The sequence below is a fragment of the Sturnira hondurensis genome, unplaced genomic scaffold (genome assembly GCF_014824575.4).
Source record: "Sturnira hondurensis isolate 20B ecotype Veracruz unplaced genomic scaffold, ASM1482457v3 Scaffold0018525, whole genome shotgun sequence".
NCBI classification, from domain to species: domain Eukaryota; kingdom Metazoa; phylum Chordata; class Mammalia; order Chiroptera; family Phyllostomidae; genus Sturnira; species Sturnira hondurensis.
Window position 1 is genome coordinate 2,298,772 of NW_028091156.1, and position 16,000 is coordinate 2,314,771.

The 16,000-nt window shown below is 39.1% G+C and overlaps 1 protein-coding gene across 1 annotated transcript in view; it reads right to left on the reverse strand.

The window, feature by feature from the left end:
- Window positions 1–16,000, reverse strand: part of AHCTF1 (AT-hook containing transcription factor 1) — a 68,046-nt gene that overhangs the window by 47,377 nt on the left and 4,669 nt on the right. The window contains exons 2-4 of the mRNA XM_037069517.1: window positions 10,623–10,750; window positions 6,672–6,925; window positions 3,571–3,751 (exon numbers count right to left, since the gene is read on the reverse strand). Coding sequence (XP_036925412.1) covers window positions 3,571–3,751; window positions 6,672–6,925; window positions 10,623–10,743 — 556 coding nt within the window. The 5' untranslated portion in view covers window positions 10,744–10,750. The remainder of the gene's footprint in view (window positions 1–3,570; window positions 3,752–6,671; window positions 6,926–10,622; window positions 10,751–16,000) is intronic.

The following is a 16,000-nucleotide window of genomic DNA, read 5'->3' on the forward strand; positions in this document are numbered from 1 at the left end:
GGGGGAGGCTGTCCTGTGCACTGCAGGGAGTGAAGCAGCACCCCGACTCCTACTTTCTAGATGTCAGGAGCAACATCTCCCTCGGGTAGTTACAAAGGCTGATGGGGAATTTTAAACAGGAACAGGAAGGATCATGCTGTCATCGTCTGAACCCAATGGTCACTAAATGTGAAACAAGACACCATGTGTCTCCTGATGTGATACCATATGACAATTCAGAAATACCCAGTACTTCTGAAGTATCCTTCCCAAATGTTAAGAATGAATCTAATCAGATAAAAAATGTAAATAACACAGAGAACACAGAGATAATTCCAAAATGTGGGGCATTATTCCAGGTAACTTCTTCAGCAAGTCAGTGTTGCTAAAAACAAAGAGGATAGAGAGAAGACTACCTCAAGGAAACAGATGTCAAGTGTAATGTGTGGACCTTGCCTGGATCCTGGTTCAAACTATCTAAAGGGAAATTATGCCTTAGAGACGATCACAGAAATCTGATTGTTACATTGCACCAGAGATTTCAACCTTTTTCATCTCATGGCACACGTAAGCTAATTAAAATTCTGTGGCACACCAAAATATCTATCTTTTCCTGATCTGACCAAGAAATAGGTGTAACTTTGATTCATCCACTCCAAACGGCTACTGTCGTGTTGGCTGTTGTCAGTTACAACAATCAGAGGGAAGAGAGGCCACTGCACCTGCCTAAATAATCGGGTACTGTATGTTTTAAAAATTCGAATGGCATACTGGTTAAACATCACCGGACTATACCAGGGATTAGTGTTAGTGTTGTTAGGAGTGGTAATGACATCGTGATTATGTAGTAAAATAATCTTTACTTGCTTCAAATTAATGCTGAAGGAAAGGGGAATAAAAGAAACATGCACACATAGAAATCTTTTAAACTAACTTGAATTTAGATGATGGGTATGTGTGAATTCTTATATTCTTTTATCTACTTGTTGGTATCGGCACTCTTTAAGAAAACTGTTCAGGCCTGTACATCGATGTAACTGGTGTGCGAGGGTGGATCCCCTCAGTGCCATTATGAAGGGGCTCAAACACCATCGCCCCATCATTCGTCAACGGTTACCCTCCTGATCCCTTCTGTTTCTGATTATTTTTTTCAGAGAATAGCAAGTGGTTAAATTTTGCCAAAATACATAGTTCACGCGGTGCGATACTGTGGACTTACTTAAGGAAATAAGGCAGCCTCTACACGTCCTGCCGTGGCGGCAAGTGTAAGAAACACCATTAGGTCTGGACACAGCGCAGGGCTGTCTGTACAGTACGGACGGAAATCCCTTCTCTTTGTTATGTGCACTTCAATAAAGTCTAAGTAGTCGTAATCATAAGTTATTTTTTACACAAAGAAAATTTGCACTGAACTCTAAAACTCAATTTTTTGTGTGCTCTAAAAATTCAACGCCTTCTTAATTTTCATAATTGAGATAATGGTTCTGGAACTCTGATCATGATATAGAATTTAATTATAAAATTACCCTTGTGCTAATTCAACTACTGATTGTTGACTTCTGAAATAAAGGATGTTTTACCTCTATTTTTATCTGGTAAGTTTTAATTATGAATATAAGCATTTTAATTAACCTTACACCTGTGATGATATATCAAAACATACTCTGGAACAAAACTTCAAGACTATTTAATTCCTTTATCAATTTTCTGTAAAGTACAGTTAAACCATTTCTAACAGATCACAAATTCATTTTTAGTTATTTTTGTTAATTTAAACTTTACCCAGGATTTTATTAACCAGGTCTTTGTACACATAAAAATTTTAAGGTATTTTTTAATTATTGTAAAAATTTTTTTCTTAAGTGTCTATATGACCATTATTTTCACAAAGTCAAATTTTTCAGGTTTTATTTTGCAGATTTAAATTTAGTTCAAATGACTAAGTACTTCAATCAAATTCTGGTCCAACTTTTACAGCTTGCAGTTTTAATCAGTTTTACTAACAGTTTTTATTAGTTATGCTTCTTATAAATTGAGATAAAATACTGATCATTTGTTATCTTTTTCACAGCTGATCCATAAATGAACAGCTCTTCAATAGTACAGGACTGCTTTAAAAATCCAAAAGATCCTCCAGCCCTGGCTGCTGTGGCTCAGTGGATTGAGTGCTGACTTGCAAACCAAAGGGTCACCTGTTCCATTCCCAGTCAGGGCACACGCCTGGGTTGTAGGCCAGGTCCCTGTGGGGGCGCGTGAGAGGCAACCACACATTGATGTTTCTCTCCCTCTTTCTCCCTTCTTTTCCCCTCTCTACAAAAAATATTTATTTAAAAAAAAAACCCTCTAAAAACAAAAAAAAATTTCTTGAAGGTCTAACAGTCCTTTCCTGAAATATACATTTTTAAAAAAGCTTTACAGTTCTTCCTACATAAACTAGTCAAGAGCCCATAAATTAAACAAAAACCCCAAAACTGAAAGCACTTGAGTAAATCTGCTAATACAAGGATTACTATTAAATAGGAAAAACTGAGCACTGGGGGCGCGGTGGGGGGCAGGGCTGGGAATATAAAATAGAAAACTGTACTTGAATAAGAATTAAATTAAAAAAAGGAGTTCATAAAAAAAAAGAAGTATAATTGGTAGGTACAAAATAGGGAGATGGATGTTAAGGATAACAGAGGAAATGGAGAAGCCAAAGAACTTATATGCACGACCCACGGACATGAACTAAGGGGGGTTGCTGGAGGGAATAGGGTTACTGGGCAGAGGGGGCAAATGGGGAAATTGGGACAACTGTAATAGTATAATCAATAAAAAATATTTTAAAAGTTAAAATAAATAAATAGGAAAAACTGCCTCTTTTCAGTTTTTTAAAAATCTGATTGGCATTAGTTTGGGATGTTCTTTTGTGAGGGAAGATTTTCAGTCACAGTCATTTCCTAGTAAATTCCTCTATTTGTCTTGTCTTAGTACAGGAACATCAACAGAATGCCACAGCACTAGGCTACAGCCTACATGGATGGATAATAAAATCTTACTTCTCTTTTTTTAATTGTTTATTGTAGATATATAAAGAGAGGCGAAGGTGGGGAGAAAGAAAAAGAGAGAAACGTTGCTGTGCACCAGAAACACTGACCGGCTGCCTCTCACGACCCCCCACACCAGGGACCTGGCCCACACACAACCCAGGCAGGTACCCTGACTAGGAATCGAACCAGCACCCTTTCCCATTGAGCCGCACCAGTCAGAGCTGATAACGAAATCCTGATAAGGTTCAAGATTTTATTCCTTTTAGTTCTTCTTTTGGCATTTACTTAGTAATAGATATTATGCTAGTTTATATCTGAAAACAAACAAATCAATATCCCTATCTCTTTCAATACCTACATTGATATATGAACACTTCACCAATAAAATACTTAAGATGTAAAAAGTATCCAGTGCCCAAAACATTTAAACAAAGGTCTAAATAAAAGAAACAAAGATACTTAAAGAAGTTTCTATATAAAAATTTTTGCCTTTTAAAAAATCAACCCCTTATATCAGCATATTCAGGTGGCCGATTTTTGGCTGCAAGCAAGGACGAATCACCTGATGCCTCTACTTCATTCTGACTGCACGACAAGTCATCAAGACACAGGTCAATGAGAAGGATCTGTCCGACATCAGTCACCACAGCGGCCACACCAAAGAGCCACCGCAAACTTGGGTGCAAATGCTGCGTGCTTGCGCTGGCTCCTCCATGGTTAATTACAGGCTCAACAGCTGCCACCTGGAAAGTAGAACAGACGATGATGTTACAGCAGGTTATTAGGTGTAACAGACACTTTCAAACATTTTCTAATGGAACATCGTTAATATACATTTGATACTTGTGAATCTGAATAACATAATGAAACCTTCCAATATAAAAGAATTATAGCATTATTTCAGTCTATTAAAAGTCATGCAGTTGAAATAACTGATGTTTATTGAGAACTTAACATAAGCCAGGAATTGTGCTAATTGGTTTATTTAATATTCATCATAACCCTTTGATATTGGACTATAATTGCATCTGTTTAAAGATGCAACACCCAGAGGCTTAGGAAAGTTATGAGTTATTCAAGTCACACATTCATTAAATGTAAAATTCAAACCTAGATTTCTCACTTTCAAGCTCTTAACTGCCTACTCTAGGATTATATAGCCTCTTCTCTTAAAGGTGAGTAAATCATTCCAGAAAAATTTACTGCTTACTCTTTAAAAAAAAAAAGGTCCTGTTTATGCCTTAAAGCCATCAGAGGTATACTGTTCCTCAAAAGAGCTACATTATAATGGGCTTCCCACAAAGCGTTAGCAGTGACTGAGTCACTGACATTTAACAAGGACTGCAATTAAAGAAAATCATACTGTAGCTGCATTATGGAGTTATATTTCCCCCCTTCATCTCATGTCTGTACCTAATAGTTCATATTTTACTTTATACTTAGCTTTCCTTCTGTTTCCTATTAATTCACAAATATTAATTAGGTATGTTATGTGATAATTATTTGGTGATTTCTACTATAATGCTGATAAAGGTCCTAGAAAGAGGAAATTTGTTATCAATGTTATATACATTAATATAAAATGAGAGTTTGTTTCAGGCTATAATTTTTTTACTATAGACTAGAGCCTGGCTCTATGTTTCATTAGTGAACAAAACATTCCATGGCGTTCCTAATTCTGAAAGATGTAATCTCATGGACTGTGTCCCTTTTCTAAATTATGATAATGTCTCTAAATACTAAAGAATATTTTCTTTGACTTCCTTAGTGAGGGGTAAGGAATCTGTCACAGCTTACATTTCTCATACAAATACTACATAAACTAAACGATAATGCTACCGTATTTTATTTTAAAATAAGACAGTTAAAAAGCACACAAATTAAAGAGGGAATACTGTGCTCTACTCCCCCAAATCAGATAGTTGAGCTTCCTTGGATGCTATCTATCACCATTCTTCAGATCTCTTCCTTCTCCTATATCCTCTTTTCCATCAGATACCAGCCACCCACCCAATGAACTACAAAAACCTAGATAACTAATCCAAATAATCCAATAATCCTGTCTGTGTTATCTCCTGAGTATGTACTGAAGCTGCCCCACCCTCTGCTTCTGCTGTCATTTCTCTGGTTCAGGTCAGCATTATTTAGCTGAACTACCCAATCCAAGGAGCTCTTTACACTTTCAATTGTAAATGATTTCACCACAGACTTGAGGAGGAAGCCCCTAACTGCAAACAAAGCTATTCACAATCTCAATCTTCACCATTTATGGCTCCTACTTCTTACTTCCCCTCTCCCCGAAGGGCTCTAAATAAGCCTAGTTTTCCAAATGCTCCATACAAGGTGACTTTTTACATTCTTGTCCTTTTGCCTGAAGTGTCCAGTCTTTTTCAGTAGAAATTATTCAGGTGTTCTCCACGTTTTAAATGGATGAATCTGTGAAAGTTCTTATATTTATGCTATAATCTTATCACTGGTCTTCTCCTGATGGACCACAAGCTTTTTGACAGCAGGAACCAAGTTCAATTCATCTCCTTACCCTCAAAATCTAGCACATAGCTTTTTATAGTAAGCACTCAATATATTACTAAATTAATTCTGCCTCAGAATCACCACCACTGGCAAGTACATATGACATGCTTGGCTATAAATTACTTCAGACTTCCACATTAGCCCACAGAGTCTTCTTCAACCATAAAAATACATTTTGTCATTAACCTCCCTTTTAACTTTAAAAACTCTGACCATATACATTACCTATACATATATACATACATACATTGTTTTTAAATTTTAAAATATTTATTGGTTTTAGAGAGAGGGAGAGAAACACCCATTGGTTGCCTCCCATACACACCCTGACTGGGAACTGAACCCGCAACCTCAGTATGTGCCCTGATCAGGAACTGAACCCTCAACTTTCGGTGTACAGGATGATGCTCCAGCCAACTGAGCCACAGTGGCAAGGGCCACACATACATTGTTATGCATATCTAAAGTACATACTTTTTTCACACCAAGTATAGAAAGAATTCTACTCTTCCATGACTTTACATGGGGGTGTGTGTGCATGTATTTTAAGTGGACGCATGTTCTCGCCATGTATGGAAGAGTAGCTACAAACCTGCTGAAGACAAATCAAATTCAAAGTACTTCTACAATTACTATACTGGGGAAGACGCCTGGCGTATGGAGGACGTACCGATATTAGAATCACTGAACGGTAATTATAAATGAAACCACTACTTAAATATATCATTCAGATCTTAATAACAAAGACGTGTTTTCCATACTGCTCTAAGGCTATATAGTTGCCCCTTAAACAACATGGGTTTGAACTCCACACATGGATCCACTTCTCTTTTTGGGGGATTTTTTTCCTCTAACTTATTTCATTGTAAGAATATAATGCATAACACATGTAACATACAAAGTATGTGTTAAATGCATCAGTAAGACTTCTAGTCAACAACAGACCATTAAGTTTTGGAGGAGTCAAAAGTTATAAGCAGATTTTCAGCTGCGCTGGGGTGGGGAGGGCGTAGAGGAGAATCCGCGCCTCTAACCCTTGCATCGTTCAAGGGCTGGCTGTAGTCTCACACAAAAATTGCCCACAGTAATAAATATTTTATCAGTATTTTTATGAACTTTTTCACCACCTACCCTTCCGGGGAGAACGACGGCCTTAACCACCCTGGATATCCCCAGGTCGTACAGACAAAGCACGCTCCCCTCTGCATCCTCCAGTCCAATCAGCAACCCGCTCCTCTTCTGCCAAGAGAACTCTTTCACAGCCAGGATGGTCGGCGGCTCGTCGTTCACGCCGCTGAACCTGTACGCAGACAGCCGCTCCCCTGTCAGAGAATGCACTACCTCGAGCTGCGGACCACAGCTCAAGTAAGCAAGCCCATTTTTTCCTAGAAGAAAAGAAAGCAAATATGTTGCTTATTTTAATATTGTATGTACATAACACAATTATAAGCTTTTTACCTATATAATAGCTCATTATACAAAACTCTGCATATCTCCAAATTGAAATCTAACCACTTATAAAAGAGTGGTCCTCAACTTAGTAAAATAAATTGAACTACTATCACAATAATAAAGTAGCCAGTCAGTAAAGGAGCCATACTATGTGATTAAATACATTTACTCTTTGTCATACCTTAATACAGAGATAAAGCAACTAAAAATTCATACCGTTAAATAATTTGCCCAAAGCTGCACAGCTACAATACCAACCAGAGCCAGAACTGGGATCCCAAGTCTGTGTAATTCCAAAGCTCAAACTTTAACTACATTATACCTAAGAGTTAAAATAGGTGTCGTAAAATGTTACCACACGACTCTATTCCAGAAGAGTTCAAATTCCAACCGAGACATAACTAACATAATAGGCAATATTACAAGCCCTTCTTGGCCCTTTCCTTGTCATGTGTGGGTTTTAATCTGCATGCAACGTAAAGTAACTAGAAGGTATTAAGCAAGACACTGACAATCAATCTGACTTTCACCTTTAAATATTCCTCCAGCTGCTATGTAGAGAATGAACCACAAGGGGGAAGCACAGAGAAGCAGGAAGAAGATACTTATGCTTGACTGGTTGCCATTAAGAGGGAAAAGTTGATGGACGAAGGTTCATGTTAGACGCAGAATTAAAAGGATCTTCTTGCTGATGAATAAGACATGGCTCCCTGAGTGAAACAGGAGACTCAGGAACAGACTCTGAATTTTCCCTCGAGCTGCTAGATGGATGGCGGTAACTTTCACTACTACATCTGCAACGCCTCTCATGCCTCTAGGTAAGGAGACAGCTGGACACACTAGACTATGGCGGAGGGGAGGCTGTAGGGCTTGATGAAATAGTTCGGCACAGGGGTGACCCAGAGGCATGGGTTCAAAGCTCATGTCTGCCACTTGCTGCGCAACTAAGATCAAGTTGCTTCACTATCAAGTATGAAACCACATAGAACAGTGGCTTCTTAGAAAAATCTAATACTTTAGGACTTCCGGCCAAGATGGAGGTGTAGGTGGAAACACTGTGCCTCCTCGCACAACCAAGTTTAAAGACAACAAAGTTTTAGTAACAAAAACGCAGCCAAAACACAGAAAATTGAACTGTACAACCACGACGAGCCATTCAGCCAGACCGGTGAGAGGGGCGGAGTCAGTGGCGGAGTAGGGTCAGGTAGGAAAGAGCGCAAGTGGTGGCCAGCGGATCACAGGGGTGGGGTGGCAACAGGTGGACCCAGTGAGGGCGCAAGGTGGCTGGCTGACTGTAGTCACACATTCGCCACACATTTGTGCACAGATAAACCAAGCGAAGGAGCGAGCAGTGAGACAGACCACTCAGGCTAGGGCCCCAGCGATGGGAATTAGAGCCTGAAAGCAGCAATTGGAAAGACTTTCGGGGTCAAGGTGCCGGGAGAAGCTCCCAGGCTCACAGAGACTTCGTTGGAGAGACCCATGGGGTCCTGGAGAGTACACGGACCCACACACCCGGGAACCAGCACCAGAAGAGCCCAATTTGCCTGTGGGAAGCCGCAGAGGGGACAGAAATGTGAGATAGAGCAGAACAACTGTCATCGCCCCTCTCGGACCCCGCCCCTACATACAGCGTCACAACCCAACAACAGGGTCACCCCACCCTGGTGAACACCTAAGGCTTTCCCCTCATACATAACAGGTGCGAACAGACCCAAACATTATGGCTCAAGAACAGCCCAAAGCCCCAGAGCCAATAAATCTAAGCAACCAAGAGATAGCTAACCTTTCAGATGCACAGTTCAAAACACTGGCGATCAGGATGCTCACAAAATTGGTCAATTTTAGTCACAAATTAGAGGAACATATGAAGGCTAAACTAATTGAAATGAAGGGAAATGCATAGGAAACAAATAGTGAGGGGAAGGAAACTGGGACTCAAATCAATGGAGTGGACCAGAAGGAAGAAAAAAATGACCAAACAGAAAAGAAAGACGAAACAAGAATTCAAATAAATGAGAGGCTCAGGAACCTCCAGGACATCTTTAAACGTTCCAACATCCGAATTATAGGGGTACCAGAAGGGGGAAAGAAACAGCCACAAGTGGAAAACTTATCTGAACAAATAATAAAGGAGAACTTCCCCAGTCTGGCAAAGGAAATAGACTTCCAGGAAATCCAGGAAGCTCAGAGAGTCCCAAAGAAGTTGGACCCAAGAAAGAACACACCAAGGCACATCATAATTACATTAGCCAAGATTAACATAAAGGAGAGAATTCTAGAAGCAGCAAGAGATAAGAGGACAGTCACCTACAAAGGAGTGCCCATCAGACTGTCAGAGGATTTCTCAAAAGAGACCTTACAGGCAAGAAGGGGCTGGAAAGAAGTAGTCCAAGTCATGAAATCCAAAGGCCTACAGCCAAGATTGCTCTATCCAGCAAAGCTTTCATTTAGAATGGAAGGGCAGATGAAGTGCTTCTCAGATAAGGTCAAATTCAAGGAGTTCATCATGACCAAGCCCTTATTATATGAAATGTTAAAGGGACTTATCTAAGAAAAAGAAGATAAAAAATATGAACAGTGAAAGGACAGCAAACTCTGTTATTAACAACCACACCTAAAACAAAAGCAAACTAAGAGGACAGCTATATCGGGGGTGGAAACATAGAAATGGCGATCACATGGAGGGTTAGCAACAGGGGAGTGGGAGGAGGAGAAGGTACAGAAAATAAATGGCATAGACGGTAGGTAGAAAATAGGGGGGAGGGCAAGAATAGTATAGGAAATAGAGAATCTAAAGAACTTGTGACACATGGACATAAACGAAAGGAGGGGGGAATGGTAAAGGGGGATGCAGGGTGGAGGGGAATGAAGGGGGGGAATAGGACAACTGTAATGGCATAATCAATAAATTTTAAAAAAAGAAGTCTAATACTTCACTGTAGTAAAAAGTTGTCACAGTGCTTAGCATATATTTAATACTGTTCCTACTTTTAATATTCAAGAGAATAGCACTGTAAACAGCTAAGTGACCAATAAATATGCTTTGCTTGTCTTCCTGCTAGGAAGGATGGCTATGATATTCACTTTCAGAAAAGCCAGCTGCAATATCTTTCACTAAAATGAAATCCATTAATTTAATGGCTTCTTTGGTACAGTTTTCTGCTGTATCATATAATCCAAAACATATACTAAGATCTTGTTCAGATTAGTGGAATGACAGAAAGATTTTCTGAATAGTTTGTCTTATTTGGGGCCCTAAAAGTGAGACATTTTCTATTTATTAGACTGTTTAGGTTCGACTTCAAACTCAGCAACAAAAGGTACTAATTATAAAGGAAAACCAGCTGTATGTCATTTCTACTTTCCAAATGTAGACACTCAGTACAAAAAGATATAAAGTATATGGCACTTTTAATAAGAAAAATAAACTATGCCCCCCCGAGAGTGACTGAAAACGTGTTCTGGAGTACGCACATGCTATTTCCCCTGTAGTCGTAGATGGTAACATATTTAAGTAAGACCAGTCTAACCAGATTCCACTTTTCACTCACTGTAAAGAAATCTCAATAGATGCTTACTAGTATCTTACAAATCAATCAAATTAGTAAGTTTCCAGCCACATTTTACCTGCAGCGAACTTCCCACGAAGTACTGAGTCTAAAGTTATCTCATCTTCTCCAAGGGCTTCAATGGTCACTTCTGGGAACTGCAGAAGGTCACCAGTCACTTGTGCTGCTAAGTCTCGCATACTTCCACTGCAATTTTTAAAAGATATTATTATGATATGTATCTCCACTATCTCTAACCAGAATAAAAAAAACACACAAAAACTTTAAAAACTAAAATCTGATTATGAAATACATATGTGCTTCTGGGTTTGAGGTATTATTCTCTCCCAAGTCAGTTATTTCCTAAACAGCCTCAGGAAAGTAAAGATTCATTAAACCAGTTGTTCTAAGGATATACATGATTACCTAGAATTAATCTTATTGCATGACTGACTCTAGAAGAACACGTCACACACCAAAAATACTTATATTTGAGAAAAATTACCACTAAGATAAAAGGGGAAAAGTCCATGAAAAAATATCCAAACCCACAGTAACCTTAGGTACTGAGTTTAATACATGCCTTTAAATAGATAAACATTTTTAATTATCCTTCATTTCCATTATATAGAAGACTAGATTCCTTGAATGACTCCCACTGTAAACAATCAAAAAAGATGGCTAAAATATAAAAGCATTTTTTTCAGTGATTAATTAATGAGTCGGCAAAGCCAAAAGTGAAGAGACAGTAGGAAGACAAGCAAGCTGGCTTGAGCCTCGAAGATGAGCTACCAAACCCAATCGGGGCGACCCTGAGCGTGTTTTCCGCACTCTGAGGGCCACAGAGGAAGAAAATAAAGCTTAGGGTTAACAGAGCCAATGCAAATAAGTCAAGAGGAGGCTCCCCAACCTACCACCCTGCATTAAACTCCATAAGGCTCTATCGTCAGCATAAAGGTGAGAGAGAGCACCCACAGTACAGGACAGAGAAGAATAAAGCTGCCTGATTTGACCCTGGCTCTAAGTCTCTACTCAGAAAAATAACATTAGTGGCCAGAATTCAAGCTATGTTATCTGAAAATACTCAGATGAAGAATTTATTATCAAGTAATCTCAGACTGGTAATGCTCCACGTAAGCCAAAGAAACCACCAACTAGTCTCTGGAATCTAAGTTCTCAAAGATGAAGTTCCAATGAAAATGAACCTACAGTCAAAGTAACAGAATAGGACATCATGATCAACAGCTAGTTAAATTAGTCTGTCAAAGACTTCAGATACTGAAATAATTAGAAAATGGTATGTTTAATATGCCTAAAGATTAAGCTTGTTAGTGAAGAAGAACCTTTAAAAATTGAAATAAAAAGTGGTCAACTGGATTTGAGAAAAAATGGAACTTCTAGGAAAAAATGAAATAAAGTTTAAGTCAAAGGAGCAATGAGAATGTTGCAGCTACATGCAACAATATGAACGAACATCACAATACAACATTAAACAATAAAAGCAGAAAATACGCTTAAAATGAGTGTAATTTATTAAGCTACAAAGACTATAAATCTAAACAAAACACTGCCTAACGAAAAGAACATATGTAGCAAAACTACAAATGAAACAAGAAAATAACACAAAATCCACAGTATTTACTTCTGAAAGGAAAAAAAAGGAATTAGAATCAGAAGGAATATACACGACACTCCAAGGTAAGAGTCAAGTTCTTCTTCCAAAACTCGGTGATGACTACATAGGTATTCACTGCATTGTGATTCTTTGTAACTTAAAAATATGCCTTTGTACCCGCTCAACAATTAACAGACAATAGAGGGAGAAGACCCACCATTTTTATTCAGAATTCCCTCGCTGCCCCCGGCCCAGCGTAACACTAACAGTAAAGCACAGGCTCAAAAGCAGTTTGACATATGCTAGTAACGAACAAACAAATGAACGAAACAGATAATCAAGAGACAGAACCACAAACATTCAGCAGATAATAAAAAGGTGTTTAGATATTTCAAATCCGAGAGGAAGTATGGACTATTCAATTAATGCTATTGGTACAATTTGCTTTTCATTTCCAGCAGGGAAGTCACATATTGGTGGAGGAAGAAGTTTACATGTTACCCACACTCTCCTTCAATATCTAGAAAGTGTGTGTGCACATGTGTATGTGCACACATGTGCACAACATGAAGCAATACAGAAGAAAGTGAGTTAAAAAAAACCTGGAGAATTCTAATACCCCGCACCCCGCACTTTGGAAAGAAGTAAGCTAATAATGGGGTGAAGATAGTTTTAGGTCTGGAAGCCTTCAATACAGGCACTGCAGACATCAGCAGAGGGCCGTTTATTAATCTAGGACACTGTGCTGCTTTCTTGGGAGAAAGGCATTAAAGATCCAAAGGTATCTTCCTGGCAGGAGAGTGATTCCAGTCACAGGTCACTTCAACAGGTAAAAGGTTTCCCAGCAGGGCCCAGACTCAATTGCAACATTCAACCCAAGTCACTCTCACAAAGGAAAACCAATACTATCTCACTGAAACCTGTGCTAAAACAACAGTGGAGCAAGCCATTCCAAAGACCTTCTTAAAAACCAAACAAACAACACCTTTTAAAAGTTGTACTCATTTATTTTTAGAGAAAGGGGAAGGGAGGGAGAAAAAGAAACACTGATGTGAGAAATATTGACTATCTGCACCTCCATGCGAACTCACAACCCAGCCATGTGCCCTGACCAGCTGTGCCTTCAATTTTGTTTTATTTTTCCCACAAAATTGATTTTCTCAAAAACAGTGTCTGCACACAGATATGTCTGAAATAGTCACAAAAGTCAGTACTGCTTACTCTTGTGATCCAAATTTGGGACGACCTGTTTCTTTCCATTTTTTGATACTACCTGGATTTTAAAAACTTTTCCTTTTCATAAAATGATGACAAATAGTTTTTAAAACACAGAACTAAAATTGAATAAAACTTTGAAAATACAGAAGAGAGCAATTCTGAGAAAGAATAACAAAGTCTGAGAAATCACGCTGCCTGACACCACCCCAAACTCTGAGGACTTAGCTAAAACAATGCCTCCTCAGGAAACTTCCCTTGACCCCCAAACCCTCCCCCACCCTCCGCGTCCACGTTAAGCTAGAATCCTATCTGTTCCCAGCGTCTCTGGCACCTCCCCACCATGGACGGCACTCACCACACTACAAATGCCTCTCTGTGTCCCCAGCCTTACTGTAAGCTCTCAGGAGACACACGTGGGCCTTACTCATCACCTAACCCCAGTAGTCTCCACACTATGGGGAGGGTACAAAATATTGGTTCAATACAGGAATAAATGGTTTCCTTCTCCTCCCCTTACCGTGTAGGATGTGTTCACCAAAAACTGCCCAGTTCTCTCTCTCTCTCTCTCACACACACAAAACACTGAATTCCTACCATTTCTATTCCCAATGATCCCAATGACTCAGCCTTTGTTAAACAGCAGATCTCTCATTAGACTGTCTATGGTCTTTTGACCCCTAGTTTCTTGTTTTTCCTTGCCATTCTTACTCATTATTCAAGGCTTTAATTGGCAAGTACCTAAACCCTCCCCACAAAAAAAGTTTACGTGAAAAAAAATTGTTAACAAAAGATCAATTTTAATTTTTGGTTTAGTGTATAAGTGCTATTTTATAGATTAAAATGTTACCAACTGCCTCAAAAAACTTAGATTCATCATTATGAACTCAAAAATCTTTAAAAATTATGTTTTTAAATAAGATGACCTCTAGGGCTGCCCCAATTTACTATGTATGGAGTGTCCAGGACACAGAGCAGAGAGGGAAACCCGGAGCCCAGGGTCTCTGAGTTGGGAATACCACACGGCCAAAGGCAGCCAGAATCCACAGGCAGGTTACTGTGCCACAACTGACCACACAAAGAGCTCCAGAGATCTGCAGCGGGTTCCCAGAATCTTCCTTATGATCAACACAAGTCCACCTGGAACCTACCAGAGGCCAAGGCATGAATCATCGGAGAAGTAGAGGAGGACAGTCCCTAGAGTTCACAACACACCGGGAAGAGCTCCACAGTGGGAAACCTCCTAAGACATGGGGCAAAGAAGAGAATACTCAAAAAGGCATTGACAGCTTCAGTGGCAGGGAGAAGAATTAGAGCTAAGAAAAGCTCAAAAAGCAAGCCTCAAAAGAATCAAAATGTGTCCAAGTTACTCAGCTGTATCCCAAAACAAAGCTCAAGAACATGTAGAGAAATGCCAAAACATTCTGTACTCAACAGAGCAAAACTCAGCCATGGATGGTGCAGCTCAGTGGATTGAGCGCAGGCCTGCAAACCAAAGGGTCGCAGTTTGATTCCCAGTCAGGGCACATGCCTGGGTTGCAGGCCAGGTCCCCAGTGGGGGTCACATAAGAGGCCCCCACTTCTCTCCCTCCCTTCCCCTCTCTCTAAAAGTAAATAAATTTTAAAAACTTAAAAAAAAAAAAAAAGAATCAATGAATGCATAAGTGCAACAACAAATAGATGTTTCTTTCTCCCTCTCAAATCAATTCTTTGATTTCTCAAAGCAGTGGGAAAAACAACCCATAATAAGTGGAGAAAATACAACCAACAGAAGCAGTCCCAAAAATGACACATAGGTTAGAATTAGTAAATGAGGATAATTAAATAAGTTATTCTAGACTTTATGTCCAAGAGAGAAGAAAGCATGGGCATGTTAATAAGATCTGGAAGATATAAATAACACTAAATCAAATTTCTAGAGATGATAAATTCATTGAATGAGACTGATAGATTAGACATAGAAAGTTGTAGTAAATATAAACATCCACAGCGAAAACTATCTAAAACTAATCAGAGAGAGAAAAAAGGCTGGGGCCAGAAGGAAAAAGACAGCTGTAGCAGAACCTTGAATGCCCTAATATTTGTAACACAAATCTCCAAAAGGAGAAGACTGAAATAGTTGAAAAACAAATGGTCAACTTTTTCCCTAATTTGATGACAACTATAATGCCACAAATCCAAAAAGATCAGTGAACCTCAAAGCACAAGAAACAAGGAAAAACTCCACCAAAATTTTTTCAACATCAAGGGACAAAGGAGATCTTAAATGTAGCACTCCCCCAAAGGAACAAATATAGCAAAGGCAGGAAACTTTTCATTGAAAACAATGCAAGCCATATGACAGTGAAACCTCATATTTTAAGTTCCAAAAGAAAAAAGCTTTTGTGACATACAACCTCTAAAAAGTAACTTACCAAGTTTCAACTTCTCAAGGTCTACATAGGCACAGCAAGAACAATGTGCTGGCTGCCACTGTAAATACGTTTAAATATTTTCTTGACAGTGCACATGGATTGTCGCTCCCCTTCTCAAAACTCTTCAATGACTCCCTGCTTCATATTAAAAGGAACATCTTTGGCCAGAGGCAATCAAGGCTCTCCACAACCTGGAAGTCGCAGATTATCTTC